Source organism: Saccostrea echinata, unplaced genomic scaffold (assembly GCF_033153115.1).
Source record: "Saccostrea echinata isolate AGI-Se365-2 ecotype Australia unplaced genomic scaffold, CSIRO_AGI_Sech_v1 ptg000009l, whole genome shotgun sequence".
NCBI lineage: Eukaryota > Metazoa > Mollusca > Bivalvia > Ostreida > Ostreidae > Saccostrea > Saccostrea echinata.
The window spans coordinates 47666848-47686807 of record NW_026889758.1 but is presented as its reverse complement, the minus strand read 5'-3'; the positions used below and the strand labels follow the sequence as shown (position 1 = coordinate 47686807).

The following is a 19960-nucleotide window of genomic DNA, read 5'->3' as shown; positions in this document are numbered from 1 at the left end:
GTTCTTATTATGTGTAATGGTGTTGTCAACAGTATGACAAAATGACATTTTACATTCAAGATTCTGACAGGATCGTCATTATTATTTAGTTAACATGACTAACCTTACGCTCTTTTTTGACACCGGAAACAAGAGGACGAAGACTAAAATCAAAAACACAGTGAAGTTCATATCGGCAGGGACTTTTAATGAAAATTTGCATCCATAATTAAAAGTTAGAAATAAGACATAACTAAATTAACATTTCTTAAACCGTCAAATAAATATTTTGATAATCAATAATTTATCTCTTTTTCCCCCTTCCCGGAGCTTAAAAGGGGGTTCGAAAATTATTTTCGTTCATTGCCATATGACGTCACACAACAATATGGCTGTCGAGGATTTTTCAAAGGGTTGATTCCATATCCCCATGCACGTATTTATGCAGTCGCTGACCCTTTGGTGGCTCTTCTCTTTTTTAACAGATCTGCTCTGAACATTGATTTGACTTATTGATCTACTGGTGTTAATCATACTGAGGTAAATAATTTCATTAAAAAAATAATAATAACACTAAACAAGTTCAGACTAGTAATTGAAGTTAAAAGACTCGAAATCTCTCAAAGTGTACGGTACTATGATAAGTGTTTGTTTGTTTTTTTTTTTTTTAATTATTATTATTTTTATTAGTTTTTTTGGTTAGTATATAGGTCCTTGGTTTTACCATTTCATAGAATTTCAGTTGTAATTACTAAAGAGTTTATTAACTTAAATAATCTTTCAGAACAAAAACGTTTATATTGTATGACATGAGTATACTGTGTTTTCACTTAATTTTCACAATTTTGTAGAAAAATGGAGGTTCCAGATGAAACAACCCTCTCAACTTCATATGTTTTCCGTGGAATAGAATATATAATCACCATAATTATACAAGGAGGAAACTCATTAACAGTTGAAGTTGAGGATCGCCTTACAGCAGATCAATGGAGAGCACAGTTTGATTCTGCATGTAATCTAATTTTTTCCCCCGTTACATCATTGTTTATTTTCTTTTATAAAACACCCAATTTATGTGTTCAAATTGTTTCAAATAACACTTCTGCTATTGTCTGATTCTCTTTTATTTTGTGGAAAAAAATCTCCCTCTTTGTTGAAAGAACTTCTTCTGTACTTAATGATTAAAGGTATTGGTTGATAGTAAAATTGGTCAAAATAAAGCAAGACCAGAATGGAAGATTCCTTAGTTGAAAGTTAACTTAAAAATAAAATCTACCAGAAAAAGTACATGTACATACAAGGTGGTTTTCTGTTTTTAGATATTGAGGATCTCACCCACAAGACTGGAAATTTCAAACAATTCCATATATTTACCAGTATGCTAGAGTCTGCCATCACTCAGGTTGGATTTTGAATTATTTATATTTAAGCAGATTTTTTTTGCATAATGTTAGCTATATGACCATGCATAATTACACCTAACATATACTTCATTAATAATTCAAAGAAATATTTCTTCTTCTTGTCAAAACTTGAAACATTTTTATTTTGAAATATACAAATTAAGTCATTCACATCTTTATTCACTCAATGATTTCATTTGTTTTCTTCCAGAGTAGTGACAGTGTCTCCCTGGATTTGCTTACTTTTGCTGATTTAGAGTCTCTCCGCCAGAGAAAAGTGGGATCCACCGCTAAGTCAAGCATTCCTGCCAACAGAACTGTTTCATTAAATTCAAAGAGATACCTCATTCTGACATACACAGTGGAGTTTGACAGGTAAGATTTGCATACTGGAAACCTAATTTATCTGTGTTAGTGCTTTAAGTGTCTGATGTAACACATTTATAGATAATTTTAAGATTTGTTTGTGATACCAGAACACTTTTAAAAATAATATGCATTTTTATTTATGTAATCAGTAAATATATTCCTACATTTGTGGAAATAAAAGAAATATTTGAAATCCAAAACTTGAGTCCTGAAATATGTCCTTGTTTGGCCTAAACTAAAAAAAAAAAATTCAACTTTTCAACCCACCAAAAAAAAAAAAAAAAGAAAGAAAAACTCGAAATATTTGTGCTTTTTTTTCTATGAAAAATGGATCTTTCTTTTAAAATAGTTTTAGTGTAAAAACTTTAAAGTACTAGTATATATAATATTGACACTTGAACTTCAGGTATACTGGAAAAGTGGTTTTTCATGTTGGAAGCAAATTTAGTGTAAAGTCTCAAATGTATAATGTATTGGAATCTTGACTTTTTTATCTCTCATCCTCAGATAATGTACCTCAAAATTTTTGAAACTGAAACTTAAGAAACTGATGTTTAGTTGTTATTTTATTTTAGAAAAGGAAAACTAATTTTCTTACTATAATACATATACCTATACTGAAAAATGTCAAACCTTTGAGTATCCTAGGGTTGGGGCCAAAAACAGAAATTTAATTTTAGCCTTTCTTATAAATAATTTTTTGTTATTTTACTAGTACATGTATAAAAAGAATATCTTATTTTCAGGATTCATTATCCACTACCTCTTCCATACATGGGAAAACCAGATCCCAGGGCATTACAGGAAACTATCAGACAACTGAGGGAGGAACTGAAAAGTCTTAGACATCAGGTGTGTATACCTGTTAGTTAATTTAAATTGGCCAGATGGCATGCAGATGTTTTGTGTACAATACTTGCTTGTTTGAAAAGTCTGATGCTACACAAAATTTCCTTATCTATGATGATGTTTCTTCCTCTAGAATGGTCTGCAGAATATTGTAATAAGTCATTGGGAAAAAAAATCTTGTCTGAACTTAAACTAGTTACAATTTATGAATATTTTATATAATTAATATACAATAATTTTTTGACATATCTTCTCTTGAAGGGCGGTTCTGACTTTAGAGGTAAAGAACTAGAAAAACTTCAAAAAGAGTAAGTAAACATTGTGATTTTATTAATAGAAATAAATTGATGGTTTCAAGTTTAAAAGATGAATTATCCTCAGATCAGTTCCTCATAGTGGAATTGCATGAACATTTACAGATTCCATGTTATAATTCTTTTTATCTTTAAAGGAACAAAGCATTGCTGAAAGAGAAGGAGGAGATTGAGGAGGAATTTCTCAGGTATAGACGAGAAATGAAGAACACACCCACAGGGAATGCTGTCAAGGAAATAAGGATGCTGAAATCTGTGACAAAGAACTTGGAGGAGGAATTAATGAAGGAAAAAACTCGACATCAGAGGTCAACCAGCAAGAGGAGTCAAGAATACAGGGATTTACTGGAGGAGGTAAGGGAGGGGATCATTGTTTGTCAGGGGAGTAAGCAGGTGGGACATAAAACAAATAGAAAATATGAAAAAAAAATTCTCTGATTGTCGCGCTTTGATAAGAAGAAATTGATAGTTGTTCCTTTAAAAAATGGTCTCTCTTTTTTTAACTGAATTTTCTTACCCATATAATTAGTTATCTTATTACGTGTAAAATTACAGGTTGAAGAATTAAGAGCATCAGAAAGAAATCTACGAGTTCGTGTCAAAAGTCTCACCAATGAGTTAGCTGTATACAAAAGGTATCAAACATTATACAAACCAATCCTTGTCTTCTGTTAAGTATAGATATAACTTTCATGATAAAAGGATGCAACAGCATGCACAGTATTTTGGCTTTGCCTCACTTTTGAACCATTGGGACCTTAAAGACTACTTCAAGATTCCCTGCTTTATTTTGTATTTATATATTCTTTTTTTGGGAGGCTGGATATTCACCTGTTTCATACACTGCATGCATGTTATAATTACACAAGAGTCATAGTTTTGAGCAGAAATTCTATTTCATTCTTGATAATTTCACATTCTGTCAACTGTTTTAAATTTTACAATGATTAAACTGAGTCATATGTTAGGTGATCAAAAAGTTTGTGGACTGGTGCAGTAAAATTGATATTACCTGGTATATGAGATAGAAATTTCATTTTTAGTCATAGATAACTTAAAAATGATTTACAAAACAGCCTTTAGTAAAAAAAAATTGTTATTTACATGTATATACTTGTTATTATATCCAGTGACTGTGAAACTGTATGCCTTCAATTTTAGGGACAGAGTCAGAACCTCTAGACCACAAACAAGAGAAAGATTCAACAATTCCAGAGAGAGATCTGGTTCATTTTCAAGGGAACGATCACTATCAAGAGACAGATCATGGTCTAGTGACCGATTCTCAGCTCGAGATAGGTCGCTGTCTCGCGAGAGACACTCATCTCGAGAGCGACCTTCCTCAGCCAATAACAACAGTCATTTTAGTAACAGATCCTCTTCATCCTATTCAAATCGCAACAACTACAAACCCCGAAGTAGAACACCTTCCCCAGCAGGCAAGAATCAGTCTTCTTTTTTTTTTAAATCACAAAGGATCCTACATACATTTTAAAGTGTAGGATGATTGATAGGGATCTTGTTTACAAGAGTCTGTCAAGTAGTAAATTTAAGTTTGTTTAAATAATTTTACTGTGAAAAGTTTAATGATTGATTAATATACCTTAATGTATACTAAATATAACCATTTTTTGCATGGATTTGACTTGAAAGTTTTGTATTTAGGAGCAAGAAATCCCAGATTTGATCCTACTGCTTACATTAAAGATAAAGAAAGAAAGAAAAAGGAAGCATCCATGAAAAAGTAGGTTATTTTCTGAGCGAAATAATTTTTTTTTTGTGTGTGCTTCTCAAATCGTAAAAAGTTGCAGTGCAAATCACTTCATTACAAAGATGAAAGTTTTCAGCATGAATCCTATTATTTTTTAAAGATGGTTTTAATTATGTATACAGACAGAGAAATGTCAGATCCAAGATGAATACCTCCAACAGATTAAAGCCTTCCCCACAACACATATCACGGCGTAAGTACTGGAGAAGAAATTTTTAGTTATTTCATAAAATTAGAGATTATGAAAATTGGTTTCCTTGAAGCTGGAATTATTAATTTCTCATGAGTTTTATGTACATGTACATGTAAGTGCTGTTGATGAAAATATTTTTCTAGTGCAAATATTTTTTTCATTTTCAGCTGTGCGAAACAGATCAAGAACTTCATCATGTGAGTACAGCTGTAAAAGTCATATCTGAGTTGGAATTACTAGCATTGGAATTCTGCTATGTTTATATCTTAGTGTGTGATGCATGGCTTCCTACTGGCTTGGGCTAGTGGGTTAACCCTTTAGCTCAATCAGTAGAGCACTGGATTGGCAAATCAGAGGTCCTAGGTTCAATCCAAAGTCAAGACACATAATGTTTCTGTTACATTTATTTCACCCATAATCAAGAATGCCTTTGTGAGTACCTCTGAGTTGTCAAAATACTGACTATAATGCATCTAGAAAAAAATTTCGTCCTTTGTAGATGAAATAACTTTAGGATTTTACAACAGTTTAGGATTTGATGACAGGATTTATGATTTGTCTTGAATTTAATGACAGATTTTTTGATTTGTTTTGGATTTGATGGTAGGATTTTTGATATGTTGCAGTTGGAAGTGCTGGAGAACTGAGTGATGGAGGATTCTCAGACTCATCTTACTCCAGACTCCGAGTCCTAAACAGAAACTCACAGAGAAATCATCACAGGAATGCCTCCGTGGATTCCTCTAAAGGCTCATATCTCTCTAGTCCAGATATTGTAAGTAAAGGCATCTGATATTTGTTTGACTCCGAATTAAGTTTCTTTTTATTCTGTTTTCTCAGAATTGTCAAAATTGAGATTTTACAGTTAACACACATTTTCCTTTTGAAAAAAAATTTCAAAAACTCATTTGTTTCTTCATTTGTGTCAAATCTGTTGCTATGAAATGATATAATTGACAGTTTGCTAAGGCTTTCAAGTTACAAAATGTTTTGCAAAGAAGCTGATAAGGTGCAATTTTCTGAAAAATTATTCAATAATTTACTTTTATGCAGCCTCAGAAAACTCGCAGTAGAACTGGTTCAGGAAGACAGACCAAAGTATATCCTTTGCTTCATGAAAGCACACAACACAAGTTTTAAAAGGCGAAATATTCATCTATATATACACGTACTTATTTATATGAAATACCTAACGTGAAGCTTCTGTATCTAGCACTTAGAGATTTTTAGTCATGTGTAACTAGTGCTACTTTAAAGTATTTGTCTACTTGTTGTGAAATCATACAGGTTACATATATTCATTTTATTTTTATTGCATTTGTTAATGTCTCAGCCATTTCAATGTGGGAGTAGGGGATGGGGCATTTAGGGTTTCCCATGACAATTTCATCCATCCTGCTAAAGTTTCCACACTATAAAGCAGTTTGAGATAGGATGTGCGTATTTGAACCATAGAATGGTCCAATGAAGAGCTTAACTTGAATTTGTTAAAGGTCCACTGATTCAAATGCTGTGGCTTCTGTTTTCTGTGCCACTTTTTTTTATCATATTGGTATTTACACCATGGGTTGGTCTGATGAGAGCCCTGTAGGGTTTGCTTTTGGGGATGCATGGTCAAGTAGCAATGTTTTTGTTGAAAAAAAAAAGAAATAGAAAACCTTTATAGGAGGAATTAGAGACATTTACTTTCTTCCTTAACACTTGTTACTCCTGTGTCCAGTACACCAGATAATGAGGTCAGAACACGACGAAAAAGACCACAACACAAAGAAAACATTCCTTTAAGTGGTAAGTACACTTTCTATACCTATAAGGTGCTTTTTAGCTCACCTGAGCCAAAGGCTCAAGTGAGCTTTTCTGATCAAAATTTGTCCGTTGTCTGTCGTCGTTGTCGTCGTCGTTGTCGTTGTTGTTGTAAACTTTTCACATTTTCATCTTCTTCTCAAGAACCACTGGGCCAATTTCAACCAAACTTGCCACAAAGTATCCTTGGGTAAAGGGGATTCAAGTTTGTTCAAATGAAGGGCCATGCCTTCTTCCAAGGGGAGATAATTAAGAATTCGTGAAAAATTAATGGCATCATTAAAAAAATTTCTTCTCAAGAACCACTGTGCTTAAAAATATGAAACTTATGTGGAAGCATCCTCAGGTAGTGTAGATTCAAATTTGTTCAAATCTTGACCCCTGGGGGTCGGGTGGGGCCACAATGGGCGATCAAAGTTTTACATAGGAATATATAGGAAAAATCTTTAAAAATCTTCTTCTCAAGAACAGCAAAGCCATGATTGGTCATATTTATATGGAAGCATCCTCAGATAGTGTAGATTCAAGTTTGTTCAAATAATGACCCCCGGGGGTCGGGTGGAGCCACAATGGGCGATCAAAGTTTTACATAGGAATATATAGGAAAAATCTTTAAAAATCTTCTTCTCAAGAACAGCAAAGCCATGATTGGTCATATTTACATGGAAGCATCCTCAGGTAGTGTAGATTCAAGTTTGTTCAAATCATGACCCCCGGGGGTCGGGTGGAGCAACGATGGGCGATCAAAGTTTTACATAGGAATATATAGGAATAATCTTTAAAAATCTTCTACTCAAGAACAGCAAAGCCATGATTGGTCATATTTATATGGTAGCATTCTCAGATAGTGTAGATTCAAGTTTGTTCAAATCATGACCCCTGGGGGTCGGGTGGGGCCACAATGGGCGATCAAAGTTTTACATGGGAATATATAGGAAAAGTCTTTAAAAATCTTCTACTCAAGAACAGCAAAGCCATGATTGGTCATATTTAAATGGAAGCATCCTCAGATGATGTAGATTCAAATTTGTTCAATTTATGACCCCTGGGGGTCGGGTGGGGCCACAATGGGCGATCAAAGTTTTACATAGGAATATATAGGAAAAATCTTTAAAAATCTTCTTCTCAAGAACAGCAAAGCCATGATTGGTCATATTTACATGGAAGCATCCTCAGGTAGTGTAGATTCAAGTTTGTTCAAATCATGACCCCCGGGGGTCGGGTGGAGCAACGATGGGCGATCAAAGTTTTACATAGGAATATATAGGAATAATCTTTAAAAATCTTCTACTCAAGAACAGCAAAGCCATGATTGGTCATATTTACATGGAAGCATCCTCAGGTAGTGTAGATTCAAGTTTGTTCAAATCATGACCCCCGGGGGTCGGGTGGAGCAACGATGGGCGATCAAAGTTTTACATAGGAATATATAGGAATAATCTTTAAAAATCTTCTACTCAAGAACAGCAAAGCCATGATTGGTCATATTTATATGGTAGCATTCTCAGATAGTGTAGATTCAAGTTTGTTCAAATCATGACCCCTGGGGGTCGGGTGGGGCCACAATGGGCGATCAAAGTTTTACATGGGAATATATAGGAAAAGTCTTTAAAAATCTTCTACTCAAGAACAGCAAAGCCATGATTGGTCATATTTAAATGGAAGCATCCTCAGATGATGTAGATTCAAATTTGTTCAATTTATGACCCCCCCCCCCCCCCCCCCCCCGAACCACTTTTTTATTTAAACTTTTCAACCTTTCAAGACTGAACTGATTTCTGCTTTTTCCTAGCCATAGTGCTCAGGTGAGCGATGTGGCCCCTGGGCCTCTTGTTTCAGTTTCCATCAGATTTCAATATAGAGAAAAAGTTTTGGTATTATCAAAAGCTACTCTATCCCATTTACCTTCATGAAAAAAAGGGCTGGGGAGTGGAAAAGAGTTTAAAAAAAACTGTTGGGGTGCTACAAATGGGAAATAGTCAATTTGATAAGAAGAAAGTGCAAGTGGTTTTATGAGAGTTGTGTCCCTTGAGGTTCAGTCAGCTGTAGGTGATGTCAGTAATTCATTTATTCTACTTGTAAATTATTCTAAATTCATTTATTTACTGGTAACACATTTTTGCAAGATTCATCTTATATATTTTCAGGAGATGACAGTGATTCATTTGATCGCTCAGCAGAAATCTCCGAGATCGATGCCAGGCTAGCGAGACTTCAACAGATGATGAAGAACAGTATAGAGTGATGTCACAAACAGTGGTGTAGATACTAGGTGAACAAAAACTAGATTACTGCTCAGCCTCTGAAAGATGACATGCCCCCTCAAATCAGAGGGTACTCTTAGATCTTCTAAAGAATCACAAAAATGTTGGATGTTTTTCTTATCCATGACATATTCGACAGACAACAGATCTGAATTGATGTTATTTAGTACAGTGTGAAAAGTCATTCAGTCAAACTGAGAACTATGGAGCATTTGGAATCTGTAGTTTTGATGGGAGATAGAAATGGTAGTGAACTCTGATGAGTTTTATTGCATTTTTAACTCAAGTATCCTTCCAGTGGAAAAGTATGTGTAGGTTTTTTTTACACTGATGATAGAAAAACAATATAGATGCCTGGAAAAATGAATGATGAATGTGATGTTATGAACCGTTGATCATTTTTAGTCTGAACGTATTTATTAGATGTGTATATGTGTATTGAAAGCTGTGAGAAAATTGGTATATTGTAAACATTAATAATCCATATAGTAAATTTATAAAATATACAAGATTCTGAGCATTATGAATTATATAATTTTTTTATAAAACCATGAAAAGTAGTTAATACATAACTTTATGCAGGAAAGATATTGCTGGAGGTGATTTTGCCTTATGAGTAAAGAAACAACTCTTACTTAGACTTCTTTGGAGAAAAAAAAGTTGCAGGAAAAGAATCTGCAGTATCTATAAATGATTGGCAAATATATAAAAATTCTACAGTTAAGATTCTGGAGATCAGTAAAGTATTAATTTTTTTCAAATGTGTGTTTCAGTTCCTCTTGTATGCATATTTACCACAAAGGGGGATAACATATTTGTTATGGTCAGCAAAGGGGGATAACACATTTGTTATGGCCAGCATCCAAAGTGTAAAATGAACAATGCATTGAAAACATTCTGTAGATTTTAAAGGGTTTATCTTCATTTTATAAAAGGCTTTAAACATCAGTAATATAGAGAAGTGAAAATACAATAAATGTCGACAGCATTTAAAAATTGCATAAATTTTTCAGATCCATTATTGATCATCAATAATGTTTTCTGACTATTATTTTGATTTCCAATAAATTAAAACAGTAGTTCACTAATGCTGAAAATAACATGTTCACTTACACAGGACTGTACAGTAAACGCTCTCTCCCCCAGGTGAGGTTACGGAAGAAATATATATATATATATATATATATATATATATATATATATATATATATATATATAAAATATATATTGATTCTAATAAATGAAAACTTATGGTGTCTTGTTCAACATGTTCATGGAAAAATGGCACACGCTCCGCATGCGGGTAGTGTTTAGGGCTCCTCGGAATCACCGCCCCTTGGTTTCTTTTTATCTCTTTTTGTTTACAGCTTTTTTTGATATAGTCTCTACAGTCTTTGTTTTAGACTTTGGAGCAAATCTTCCGGCTGGACTTGGGGATTTTCCAGGCCGTTTCTTTGATACTTTAGGTGGAATGTGGTCTACGTGAAGTTTATAATTAGGGAATAGTTCCTCAAACTTTTCCAGCAGGGGTTTATACTGGTAATTCTGGTTAGGGGTGGATCCCGAATCTACAGAGGTGTTGTCCGACTGGATTTCTTTCTGGACTAGGATGTAAGTTTCATGTGACGTCAGATATTTATTGGCATAATCGTGACGATGATTATCGAGTTCTTTTACTAACCCTGTTGATAAAGAAAACCTTCATTAGTTAAGAATAAGTCTATGTCCTGGTAACCATTTCGATACAAAAAAAATGTTTGTAGAATAAAATACAAATATCTTGCATCTAAATTCTGAAGAATCATTTTTAAAAAAGGTGGGTTTTTTGACGAAAGTCTTCATCTAAAATCTTACAGCTACTAAGTACAATCAGAATGATGCTCTCGGTACAGAAACTGATAAGATTTATTTTTAAGATAGATAAGGACAATATCTTGTTAATGTGAATTTTTCTTGAGTGATATTGTTTATTCTCCTAATAGTGCCGATGAAACATTTTTAGAGTGTCTATAAATCAGATATTTCAGGTTTATCATTGTAACAGGAATGTTAATTAAATCGTGTCAATATAAGGTTCACTCATAACAACAGGTTATCACATTAGAGAGCTGTTTATTTGACAGATTTACACGTAACTTGGTGTGGCGATCAATGTGAATATCGATGGGTGCCTAAATCTCTCCTCGATCTCGTTAGAAACGTGACTCGTAAAAGTCCTACATTACAGGCCTACGGAGAGATTGACGATGGGCCAACACAAAGAGGCAAAAAAAGTAAAATTAACAAAGGTGTTGCATGATAAGAATAGCAAATACTGTGTTCCGTTAATTTCCTATAGCCAGATAAGAGCAGTCCATTATCGAGGGTAATCGAATTCAATTTGTTTTACACGAGAGGACTTTTTTTTCAATTATAAAAAATCCAATAATGCCATTGGAGTTATTTCTGCGTCTTTGTATAACATATAAATATTCTGATTATGTAAATTAAAGTATATGGATGATCGCATCGGATATAATATGTTGTATCACGTCTTTATAACTTGGGATTTTTATTTAAACTAGCATTTTGTGTAATTCAAGACGAAAATTTAGTAAATATTTCAGCTGAATACTTGCAACAAGACCTTTAATCTTATCTACAAGTAGGATCGTGTCAAAATTCACCAAAGAACACCATTCTTTCGAGATTTTGGGGGGAGGAAAAACCTTTTCCTTGGTGCAAAAGGGTCTTATTTTCTTTCATCAAAATTACTATATGCACTATAGGTTTATAATTACAATATCAGCAACGTAATATACATTGACTGAAAAATATATTTAAATCAATCAAACTAAATGTTATCTGCAAAGAGATCTGACAATTTCTCAAAAGGTTTAAAAATCAGCCTATTCCATTTGTATCAAACGATCATATCAACCGAAATTTTGTCAACGCCTGGCATTCGGAACGCCATCGATTTTAACCCCCATAGAATCCCATCCGTCCAATGGACATGGTTGGAAAAATCTTAATGTAATTTTATTGAATTCTTATATACTGTCGATTAAAATCAGAGAAAAATCACTAAGTGGTTGGTCATTTTGCCGTCTGCTTTAAGCCATTATTTTCTCAAATTGGTCACATGAAAGACAGTAGCTTTTATATTGATGATTATATTTCCTGTCAAAGGGCTAGCTACTATATTTCTCTCTTATTTGTTTTAGCGAGGTTTAAAAAAATTGATCCACTTTTACGCTTTAATGTTTATGAGTCATATTTAGTCTGAATCTCATATCTAAAATTTTAAGCAAGCTCTTTGTTAGAAACAATTAATCATAATCCAGCCAGCCTAAAATTGGATTAAGATTATCAAACTCTATTCAAATTCAGCCCTCCACACGTGTAAGTAGCGATATGCATTTGTTGCTTCTGGGTTTCCACTTAAAGGAGTAAAATTCATACACAAGGATGACAAATCTTGCAACTTGGGCAATTTTAGGAACATTTAAATTTCCATAAGTAGGTATGAATTGCCGAAGGCTATGTCTCACGCAAATGTGAATACAATAAACGTTAGTTTGAGACGTCCAGTCGAATTTCGTGAAATGGAATAAAAAATATATACTTGTAATCTTTTTTTGTCATTTCTTATACTTGATTGCAATATCAAAAACTAATTTAAGTTAAATTGTTTGGCGAAATTTATTCATTGCTATGTCTCTTTTGTACGACGGTGTCATAAAAGTGTTATTGAGAAAAGTAAATTGGATTCTTGGTGCTGTTAGATAACGGGGAAAAAAAGAACCGCAATGGAAATCTGTCCTTTAAGCAAATGAATTTTTAAAGTGAACAAGATATTGTACATTAAATGTCTTGAATTACAGTGATTTATGATCGATTTCTATAGAAAAGAACAGGAGTGTCTCAATGAATGCTAAAATAATAACGCTCTTAAGAAAAGAAATATATTTCTTGCAAAGGAAAAATATTGTTGAAATTAATTCAACCCAATTCCTCAATAATAAAGCTTAACAAAAATATAGGAATAAAAAGTAACAATACCTGTTTCGTCCGATAGATCAACTGTTACATTAGAATTTCCATATCCAGCTCGCCTTTTGATATTGGTCAGTAAATTTATCACAGCACAGCTAGGATTACATAGAAGAGTTTCATTATTACCGTATTTGACCAAAATAAACATACTGATTTTTTTTCTACCTTAATGCGTTATATCACCGAAAACAAAACAATGTCCATGTTAGAAAAAAATCTGTCAAATCACTCCAACCCGTTTCTCTCGGTGTCTTGGACAGGTAAAAAACCCATTCACCTGGCAAGACCCTTTATAAACACAAACAATCGTAACTACCGGGCTTTAAAACTATTGACTTGTATTATCAACACGATACATCGGAGCGAATCTTCCCACTATATATAAATACTCCACAGGGGCAAAGAGACCCACCTACCCACAACTTTATTCATGTATATCTGTACATGTAAGTGTGACTTTAAACCGATTCGAAGATTAAGTCAAGTCACAGGTAAAAATCTAAATACGCTACGAATTCTTTAAAATCCTCGTCACCAAGATAAAGCTCCTATCAGAATTTCTTTGGAATGAAATTCAAATAATTGAAATTCAAAGTGAACTCAAACCGCTCATTCAACGGCCCTATTGAAGATAAACCTGGTATATACTCTACCTATGTCTCAGGTAGTTAAAATTACGTGTGATTTATAGCTTAAGAATTTTTCATAGAGACCAGCAATATTCTCTTTTTTAAGTGGGCCTTCGAACCGAACGATTAGAACAAAATCAAACAAATCTCAGCCTTCAAAACGCTTAAACAAGTAAACAGGGGTGACATTTGCTGAATTTAATACAAGTATCGATGTTTAGCTTAAGATGCCAGGTATGTCTTTTATCAAAATATGCGTGCTTAAGGACATGAATTATTGAGAGACATCGGTATTATTCATTAAACATGCAGTGAATTGCATCACTCCAATTAATATTCCTGTGTTACCTAATAAAAAAAAGAACTTTCCTAGAACTACGCTAAATAAATACTAAATTGCATTGCACATTGGTTTCATAAAAAATATTAGATATATCTAGTAAAGTGGACTCAATATAAAATGTCAAAACTCTAATATTCTGATTCATTTTATAGATTCGAACTGTTTTAGATGTTTAGTACATGTAATACATGAACCATTGTGACACACACAATCCGTCGAAATACATCTACTTACAGATATTGTGAGTTTCTGCTGTCATTAAACTTTTTGATAAGCCCTCCTCCCTTCCCCAACTGGAAATGGGCTTAGATACCTGAAAATGCATTCTTTGAATATCAAAAGTCTTTGAAAGCCACTTAAATCTAAGATAATCAATCTACTGAATTAATAATTTCACCAAAGCTTGAGTTTACAAATGTGAAATTTTACAGAGTTTACATGGGTTCTTAGAGCCACAATTCCAAATCAAGTGACGACAAAAGGGTATATCTCAAAACCATTAAGCAGCAGTGACTCTTTGTTTAGACAGACAACTCTATTATTCATAAACAATACACTCATTTTATAACACATTCTTTAACAATAATTTGTTAAAAAGTTTAACCCTTGTGGGGTTTAAATTAAATATTATTTAATGTTATTTTTTCTCCGTCTTCTTTTAGAAAATTGCTGTCGTTTATACAGATCATTTACATTTTAGATGACAGAGGTTCACTAACTAATGAAAGAAAACCATATCATGCCAGTTAAAACCATATCATGCCAGTTAAACGAATATGTCATCGATGTCTTAATTATTTATAAACGTTAATTTTAACTTTTTTTCTTACTTTGACGATAGTCTAAATTCGATAGAAATAAATATTAAAAGGACCGATAATTTTGCATTGAATTGTTGAAATATCGTTCTATTTATAGCTAAGTGAAGCATTTATTGCAAAAAGTAACGGTCTTGTAGAGTAGACTTTCCCCTCTAAAATCTTTCCCCGGAAAAAAGGCTCTAGAGTAGGATTTTCCCCACGGAAAAATTACTCTAGTGTAGGATTTCCCCTACGAAAATCCCACACATGAATCAATTTTCCGAGGGAAAATCCTACTCTGTGTAATATTATAGTTATAGAGTGCGATTTCCCCCCAGAGTCAATCCCCCCCCCCCTCCAAATAAAATATCATAGCTGTTCTATGTATGAGGGTAAAGGGGGCGACATATTGTTACAAGTGTCCCCTCTTCAAAATGACGACCATACGTAGTAAAAAATAAAATTTTTAAATCTAATATTTCTCGCTATAAATTTCTGAAGCATTAAAATCTTGTGCACGGAAGACCTTGAGAGACACTGACTTACTTGTTATAGCTTATTTGTTTTGACTTATTTGTTATGACTTTTTTGTTCTGATGTAACATAGCTAAAGAGGACACGTGCATGTAGCTTGGCTTAATTTACCATTAAAATGATGTGTTTATTCCTACTTTAGCTGTGGCCTTTGATTGATTATCCAGTACTGTTGTGATTACTTAATATTCTTATATGTTATATCTTGAAACTTAATTGTTATAACTTAATTGTTATTTGTTCATTTTTATTTGTTTTTTTTTTTACTGAATAGCAATTAGTTAATTCTTATTTGTAACTTTCAGTGCGCATAATGATTGAACACATGAACATAACTACTATTTTTTCTTTTTACTGCATAGCAATTAGTTAATTCTTATTTGTAACTTTCAGTGCGCATAATGATTGAACACATGAACATAACTACTATTTTATCTGTCGCCCGCGTGGCGCAGTGGTTAGAGCGTCTACTCTAGAGTCGCGGAGTAAGGAGTTGATCCTTACGTCGCGGGTTCGAATCCTACTGTGGGACGTGGAGACCGGTCCTTTGGATGAGACCGTATAAACCGAGGTCCCGTGTCGCAGTAGATGCTGGCACGAAAAAGATCCCCCACTGCTCAATGGCCGTAAGTGCAGAGTATAGGAAAAAAATTTGCAGCTTTCCACCGGCAAGTGGTGGCGTCTCCCATATGAGTGAAAAATTCTCGAGAGGGACGTTAACCAGCATACAAACAAACAAACAATTTTATCTTGTCATTAGTAATAAATTCAAAGACAAAATATTCCCTTCTTTTTTTCTGAAACTACACGTAGCCTCCATCTTGTGCGCCACGTTTTTGGGGTCAAGTAAACGTGTGATAACAAATGTAAAATAACAAGAATTAACAATAAAGTCATAAGAACTAAGTCAAAACTCCTAAAAAGTAAGTCAATGTCCCCCCAGGGTTCTGTAAAACCTGGTCAAACTAATTTCTGAGGAAAAAAATGGTACTATGTGATCGTTGGGCAAATTTTAACTGTATCCGTACGTGTAGTTCTTAACAAAAGGGAATATTTTATTTTAAATGGAATTTTTTATTCTCAAATTGTATTTCAAACTACATGTATATGTTCATATATGTAAGTGTCTCTCCAAAATTCTGGTGTTTAAATATTGCCAAGGAACTAAAAATTGGCATTATTTCTAAAAGTTTGAAATTTGCAAATCTTTTAGAGTATTTGCACTTTGAAAATCCATTATTACATCGCTGGGATCGAGGGTATTGTCGTTTTGTACATATTGTCGTCGGCGACAATATGTACCTACCCTCACTGCACTTATTGTCGTCCATCGATACATATTGTCGCCGGCGACAATATGTACCGAGACGAGCCTTATTTTTCTCCTGCATAATGGACGACAAAATGTGCAGTCAATCACCAGCACATATTGTCGTCGGTGACAATATGTACAGTCAAGGTCGGCACATATTGTCGTCGATATATTGTTTTGACGAATATTTACTTGAATAAAGAAAGAGAGATTGACAAACACAAACACAAGCACGAAGGGAGACGGACATCATTTCTCGCAATACTGTAGGAAGAAAACTTTTTTTTTATCATAAAATTGTGTCCAGGATTGATGTACATCACATGATTTGTCAAGATACTGCGATTCTTAAGAGAACTGATATATCGGACTTTTCCTTTTTCTTGTAATATATACTTGGAGATTGAATATATGTATTATTTTTTTTGGTTCATTAGTAATGATTAATTAAAAAATATTTTTCGTGTTATTCTTATATACAATCATGTGTCTATATAATTGGTGTAGGGTTGACATTTTTAGACCACCTGAACTGGAAGTTCAAGTGAGCTTTTCTGATCACATATTGTCTGACCGTTCCTCTGTCTGTAAACTTTTCACAATTTCAGCTTCTTCTCAAGAACTACTGGGTCAATTTCCAGCAGACTTGTCACAAAAGCATCGGTGGATAAAGGGAATTCAAGTTTGTTTAAATGAAGTGTCATACAGTAGTAGAATAGTAGTTAAGAATTAGTGAAAATTTAGTGACATCTTTTAAAAATCTTCTCAAGAACCACTCTATCTGAAAAGTTGAACTTTTTTTGAAAACTTCATCATGAAATGTAGATTCAGTTTCATTCAGATCATGTTCCTCGGGGAAAAGGGGTTTGGCTGCAATAGGTGATCAAAGTTTTTCTAAGAATATTTAGGAAAAAAAATCTTTCAATTTTTTTTCCCCAAGAAGTAGTGGGTCAGAAGAGATGATACTTATGTGAAAGCTTCGTTACATAGCGTTAGTTCAATTTTGAGGTGCTGGCTCGATAAAGACCCCTCAAAGCTCAATGACCCTGTGTGCCAAGTATAGGACTAAAGTATACGTCTACTTACGAATGAAAAAATTCTCGAGATAGACATTAAAACAACAAACAAAATCAATTTTGTTCAAATCATGACCCCCAACAGTAGGGTGGGGCCACAATGGGTGATCAAAGATTTACTTAAAAATATATACATCTTCTCAAAAACCATACAATGTAGCCTAAGGTGGGGCCACAATGGGCGATCAAAGTTTTACTTAGGAATATATGGGAAAATACTTTTAAAATGTATCTTCTCAAAAAACAGTAAAGCAATGATTAGTCATATTAATATGGATTGATTGATTGATTATTTCAGTATTTCAATATTTCAGCCATATTTCGGCGATTAAATTAAGTGTATATGACCATTTCTGTTTTTGGTTTCTCTGGCCATATTTACATTTATATGGAGCATTGCCATGCATTGTCATGCGACATGTTCTGATGGACGACAATATGCGCGGTTAGGGTAGGTACACATTGTCGCCGGCGACAATATGAACAGGACGACAATATGTACCATCACAATCACGCTGCATGAAATAGCATGAGAGAACGTCAGTGTGATTCATACACAAATTGCATTCACAAAACTACCAAAAAACAACAAAAGAAATCTTTAAGCAACAATATCTGTGGGGCGACAATATGTACAGTGAGAGTGAGGCACAAAATGTCGCCAGCGACAATATGTACATGTGTAACTTTTCAGCCAGCGACAATATGAACAGATGGACGACAATATGTGCAGTGAGGGTAGGTACATATTGTCGCCGACGACAATATGTACAAAACGACAATATGTACCGTCACAGGGTACATATTTATGCTTTGGCTTGCAAAAGCAGTGTTTCTTGTATTGTACGTTGTGCTTATGGTTTTAGCCTTATTTTTTCCTTTCAAGAACTATTCAATTCAAATACATGTACTCACAAAATGACACGTGGAACCCATCAACAGCATAAATTTTAGAATTTTCTTACACACTTTGTAAAAAAGGAAGGGTCTATATAGATGAAATACTGGGCGTTTAGAGGGCAAGCAAATTCAATTCACTAAAAGTTAAGTAAAAGTGTCCTGAAATTATTTTGAAATTATTGAGTAAACACGTACCGCTGCGCCGGGAGACGGCGTTGAGACATCGAGTATTACGGTTTTTGAAGTGACTAATTTATAATTTCCCGTAAGTTAAAATTTTGGGTTGAGACTGAATGATTTTAAGATTTCATACTAAATTCGACGATTCTTGAGTCGAAAACACCAATATTTCCATTCGAAAAATTAATTGACTTTCATATAAACATTTTGTCACATTATTGTCGATATGAAGTAAGCATTGAAAAAGAGGGGGAATCCTACTCTGAGAAAGAAAGAGGGGGAAATATGGTTCTGGTGTGCATGAGATTTCCCCTTCCGGGGGGATCTACTCTAGAGTACAGATTGGGGGGGGTCTGGCTAAGGGGGGGGGGGAATCCTACTCTATACAACACTGGTATCAGATTTTAAGCGTTTTGTCTATAGATTCTCTCTTCATATTTTCAAGAATGTGTGTGTGTGTGTGTGTGTGTGTGTGAGGGGGTGTGTGTGTGTGTTTGCCGGCAAATTTGCTAGATCTAATAAAACCAGAATTCTCTGACAAGACTCTAGCTCTACTAGTGTGTACTTATATTAAAGAAAGATGTATCTTAGTCTTATTGAAATCCGACTGAAACTGTCGGAGGAGTAATGTTTTGAAATAATTTCACAGAAATTTCTATCTATACAAACATACAGCAACACTGACTGTTAAAAAAAAAATTATGTTAAGATAGTCTAGCTACTTGTGTACCAAGTATTACAGGGGCATTATTGAAATTGGATTTAAACTTTAGGAGGAATTACAATTTTAGTAACCAACACCATTTCAAAACCATCTGGAAATCAACACCATTTGTCATAATAAAAAATTTATATATAATGTCAGAATTATATTGTATCTTAGAGAATTCTATTTGTGTACCAAGTCGTACTGAAATAGAACAAAAACTGAAAGAGAAGTAGATTTTGAAAGAAATTCACAGATATTCCTATTTTTAGTAACCATGGTAACATCACTTGACGAAACTAAAAAAAATACGGTACAAAGAATCATGTATCTTAGTAAAGTTTACCTATGTACCAAGTCGTATTGAAATTGGACTAAAACTGTAGGAAGAGTAATGTTTTGAAAAAAACAATCACAGAAAATTCTAATCTAGTAACCATGGCAATACTCTGTGTCTAAATAAAAAACCGATATTTTGAATTATGTACATTAGAATA

The 19960-nt window shown here is 33.8% G+C and overlaps 2 protein-coding genes across 2 annotated transcripts; one reads left to right on the top strand and one right to left on the bottom strand.

Moving 5' to 3' along the window:
- Positions 1-397: 397 nt before the first annotated feature.
- Positions 398-9428, top strand: LOC133182937 (centrosomal protein CCDC61-like). Its single transcript, XM_061317821.1, has 16 exons — positions 398-519; positions 831-991; positions 1299-1381; positions 1594-1757; positions 2498-2603; positions 2862-2908; positions 3052-3268; positions 3470-3549; positions 4076-4353; positions 4580-4658; positions 4808-4878; positions 5046-5075; positions 5505-5653; positions 5932-5978; positions 6587-6666; positions 8829-9428. The coding sequence occupies exons 2-16, from the start codon at positions 835-837 to the stop codon at positions 8924-8926; spliced, it is 1686 nt and encodes a 561-aa protein (XP_061173805.1). The 5' UTR covers positions 398-519; positions 831-834; the 3' UTR covers positions 8927-9428.
- Positions 9429-9865: 437 nt separating this feature from the next.
- Positions 9866-13554, bottom strand: LOC133183842 (uncharacterized protein CXorf65-like). The gene is made up of 2 exons (XM_061318742.1): positions 12990-13554; positions 9866-10627 (listed from the first exon to the last, which is right to left on the bottom strand). Exons 1-2 carry the CDS (start codon positions 13129-13131, stop codon positions 10293-10295), a joined length of 477 nt encoding a protein of 158 aa, XP_061174726.1. The 5' UTR covers positions 13132-13554; the 3' UTR covers positions 9866-10292.
- Positions 13555-19960: the final 6406 nt, after the last annotated feature.